The following is a 4,225-nucleotide window of genomic DNA, read 5'->3' as shown; positions in this document are numbered from 1 at the left end:
ATTTTGATGAAAACGTCGTCGGGGAGATCCGGCATCTTGGGTGCTATAGCGGACATAGTGTTGTAAAAAATAATTTTATTCTAGTTTGTAGTTGAGAGGTAATAGACTAAAAACGGGAATATTATAACTCAATCACTTGGTTCTATTTGTAGTTGATAGGTAATAAATAGACAAATAATTTTAGGGTTAAGCAATATTTTGGCGGGAAACCATAAATTAAAATTATAACTCAGCCATAACATGAATCGACGTGACCTTTCGCTTTCCTGTAAAACTATAACACAGCCGTAAAGCAATATTTTGCCGGGAAACTAAACAATAAAATTATTGCAAGTTAACGTAATTTTATTGGTAAGCAATATTGTGGCGGGAAACAATAAGTTATTCCTGTAATAGACGCATCGACGAGACCTTTTCAGATTATTCCTACTGATAATTCAGCCATTACTTACTATAACTCAGTCAATACATGAATTGATGAGAATTATGGCTGAGTTATCATTAGAAACAAAGTTCATTTCTTCAAATAGTTATAACTCAGCCATCACATGAATCCGTAAAACTATAACTCATCCGTAAAGCAATATTTTGGCGGGAAACCATAAGTTAACCTAATAATCGACGTGACCTTTCGTTTTTCCATAAGTTAACCTATTGTTTTTCCTTTATATTCTCTTAATTCATTGTATCGTTTCGGTTTCTTACTCATTGTATCGTTTCCTTCTTCTCCGCTCACAATATATTGCACCTACAAATCTCCTCTACAACCAATATCAATATATCCTTCGATCATTGCATACGTAAGTCTCCTCTCCATCCCCTCTCAATCTATTGCATATTTTCCGATCATTGCACCTATCAGTTGGTGACGGTTGTTTTTATTTTGATAGCCGAGCTATGGACGGAGAGGGTTCCTGTAGACGTCAAAAACGCAAGGCAGACAAAGCATTATCGCCAGCAAGAGTCCCAGAGTACGAGTGGGAAGAGGAATCACTATTGGCCGTGTCTGAAGCCTTTTCTCAGACAAGAGACGCGGTCGAGGCGGAGTCAAAGCGTCGCTACACAGAAATTTTGCGTATGATGGATGAGCATATGAAGAAGAAGGAAGAGAAGACCGTCCTCGTGCATCAAGTGCAACTAATCGACGCTCAACTAAACCAACTGAATCAAATCTTTGCTGGAGAACTTGTCGACTTAGAGACAGAGCACAAGAAGTTAGAGGAGATGAGAGAGATTGCGGAGTTCGATGCCGACCAGTGTATGGTTCCTCCTCCTCCTCTTGATTGGGATTAACTAAAAGCTCATGGTTCCTCCTCCTCTTCATCGGTTTTTAGAAGTGAATTCCATTGTAATGTCAAAGCGTCGTCTTCTTTATGAACCCTGAACTTGTTTTATTTTTGTTTCTTTTTGTAATGTTTCATATTAATATAACTCAGCCGGTATTATGATAAATCAGCCACTAAAGATTTATAAATCAGTCGTCACATGAATCGTCGAGACTTTCCGTCAGCCATTTATTTTCATAAAGTTTCTTGAGGTAACTCAGCCATACTCACTATAACTCAGCCGTAACATGAATTGATGCCACATTTTGAATTCCCGTAAATATGATAACTCATCCGTCAAATCATATTTATCATTCATTTACTTTCAAATTGTTTCTTGTGATAACTCAGCCATAAGTCACTATAACTCAGCCGTTACGTGGCCTTCGTGTTCCAATAATGGTTATAACTCAGCCGTTATGTGGCCTTTCGTGTTCCAGTAATGGTTATAACTCAGCCGTAAAGCGATATTTTGGCGGGAAACCATAAGCGATATTTTGGCGGGAAACCATAAGTGATGTTCTTCTTCTTAAAAACTAAAATCCCCAAATGTCGAATGCGTAAACCCTAAAAAATCAAATTCTCGTAAATCATGAGCAATGTATCTGGAGATTCGAGTTGTGCATCAAATATCCAAGAGAGAGGACGAGGTACAGTTGTTGGCGTACCTAAGAGATGTTGGTGTGGAGAAGCAATCGTGGCCAAAAATTCGAAATCGGAGTCAAATCCTTGTCGACGATACTTCCGTTGTGGGTATGTAGCTGCAAAGAAGGTAGAGTCTGTTCATGGTTATGTTGAATCTGTTCTTGTTGGTTTATTTGAATCTGTTCTTGTTCAAATTGTTGTCTCCATCACCTTGATAGCTTATGAATGATGACCACGTCTTCAAGTGGGTCGATGAGGCACTGTTGGATGAGGTAGAGTCTTTCTCTGTTCAAACTGTAAAACTAAAAATGGAGCTTGAGAAAGAGCTATTTCAGAGGGTTGAAGATGCAAAATCAGAATTGAAAGCAAGGATGAAGGTGATAATAGATGTGATAGTTTTTGGTTATATGATCATGTTTGGTCTATTTAAGATAGCAGGATGAGATAGTGTATGATGGGATTATGTTTCCATAATGTTGTTGTTAATGGTTATGGATTCAAGCAAACTAATGTTGTTGTTAGTGGTGTTTTATCAATCTCTTTTACTATAACTCAGCCATCACATGACTTTTTTTTTTCCCGTAAATATTATAACTCAGCCGTCAAGTCATTTATATCACTCATTTACTTTCAAATTATTTCTTGTGATAACTCAGCCATAACTCACTATAACTCATCCGTCACATGACCTTTCGTTTTCCCGTAAATATTATAACTCAGCCGTCAAGTCATATATATCGTTCATTTACTTTCAAATTATTTCTTATGGTACCTCAGCCACAACTCACTATAACTCAGCCGTCACATAAATATTATAACTCAGCCGTCAAGTTATATATATCATTCATTTACAAGAGTATATCTGGTTTTTAGAACTTTTAAAAGGTTTAACAAATTGTTTATAATAATGATATATATCAATTTGGTTTGATTTTTTAAAAGCTTTACAAGTTGTTTCTAATGTTTTAAAACAATTTGTATCTCTGAATAAAAATATTTTTTAAAATGGAGTTTATAACAGCAGAGACTGAAATATTTAATTAAAAAGAACAAATACAAGATCAATTATTCAAGGGTTCTTAAAATAGATTTGAACTATTATGTCAGTTTCCACTCCCAGCGTATTGAATTGTCATCTCTCTAGCCATTGCTTCAAACCTTCTCCTATCAGATTTGTAGAGGTTGGCAAGATATTCAATGGTCTGTTCCTCATCATAAATTTCTGGTTCAATCAACTTCTCCACTAATCCCTTGAAAAGCGTAACAATCGGCAAGGCAGTGGGAATCCAACCGTCGGTCCTCAAAACTTTTAGGTAAATGCCTCCACTATCTGATACATTTGGGTGGCAAATTCTTGTGATGAAAACAACCTGTATTATCAAGAAATTTTATTTAAAAAACTATTTAGTTGCTGCAAAAAGAGGAGTCCTAATAAACATGCTTGCTAAAATAAAAAGGAGTATAATAAAAAATAGATACCTTGGGGGGACTTCTTGGGTAATCAGGTGGAAAACTAAGCCTCATTTTAAACACTCCCCCTTCATAAGGGGTGTTCACTGGTCCGATTAGAGTGGCCTCCCAACGGAAAATGTCGTCATCAACAGTTACTAATAAAAAGGCAAACACTCAATCTCTTTTATCCTTAACAGTAAAAAAAATCTAATCTGAAGATGTATGTGTTTACCTGCTGTGACGTTTGGCGAAAGATTCCTGTTCAGATATTTCAAATCAGTCCTTATATAGTTTGAAGGAGGACGACTGGCCATTTCTGACGGATTGAAGGAAGAAGGTATACAGATTTTTCGGATCTGAGAGATGATTTAGGAGTTTTCGTGAGACAAAGGTTTGATGTGTAAGTGGAGAGCAAAAACTATTTATAATACGCGAAGCGTCGCTTTGGTTTACAAAAAGTACCCCTTCGGCTTCATAAATACATAATTCTTACCCCTTCAATGTGTAATTATAACCGAACTAAAGCGATGCTTCGCGTATTACGCCTTCAATCAATTACGGTTTTACAAGCCTCTGATGGCTATAACTCAGCCATAACGTTATAGGGCGCTATAACTCAGCCGTCACATGACCTTTCGTTTTCCCGTGAATATTATAACTCAGCCGTCAAGTCATATAACTCAGCCATAACTCACACATCCGTACGAAGTAGATAACTCAGCCGTTCGAAATATATAACTCAGCCATAACGTTATAGGCCGCTATAACTCAGCCGTCACATGACCTTTCGTTTTCCCGTAAAT

At 36.9% G+C, this 4,225-nt stretch overlaps 1 protein-coding gene across 1 annotated transcript; it reads right to left on the bottom strand.

Annotated features, from left to right (window-relative positions):
- LOC104759959 (ubiquitin-conjugating enzyme E2-16 kDa-like) lies at nucleotides 3,074-3,736 on the bottom strand. The gene is made up of 3 exons (XM_010482822.1): nucleotides 3,655-3,736; nucleotides 3,450-3,577; nucleotides 3,074-3,340 (listed from the first exon to the last, which is right to left on the bottom strand). Exons 1-3 carry the CDS (start codon nucleotides 3,734-3,736, stop codon nucleotides 3,074-3,076), a joined length of 477 nt encoding a protein of 158 aa, XP_010481124.1.

This window comes from Camelina sativa, chromosome 17 (assembly GCF_000633955.1).
Source record: "Camelina sativa cultivar DH55 chromosome 17, Cs, whole genome shotgun sequence".
Taxonomy (NCBI): domain Eukaryota; kingdom Viridiplantae; phylum Streptophyta; class Magnoliopsida; order Brassicales; family Brassicaceae; genus Camelina; species Camelina sativa.
This window is presented reverse-complemented; position numbering and strand designations above follow the sequence as displayed.

Coding starts and splice junctions, on each gene's coding strand:
- LOC104759959 (XM_010482822.1), bottom strand. CDS start 3,736: ATGGCCAGTCGTCCTCCTTCAAACTATATAAGGACTGATTTGAAATAT. Junction 3,578..3,654: donor TTCGCCAAACGTCACAGCAG/GTAAACACATAC, acceptor CCTTTTTATTAG/TAACTGTTGATGACGACATT. Junction 3,341..3,449: donor ACCCAAGAAGTCCCCCCAAG/GTATCTATTTTT, acceptor TTGATAATACAG/GTTGTTTTCATCACAAGAAT.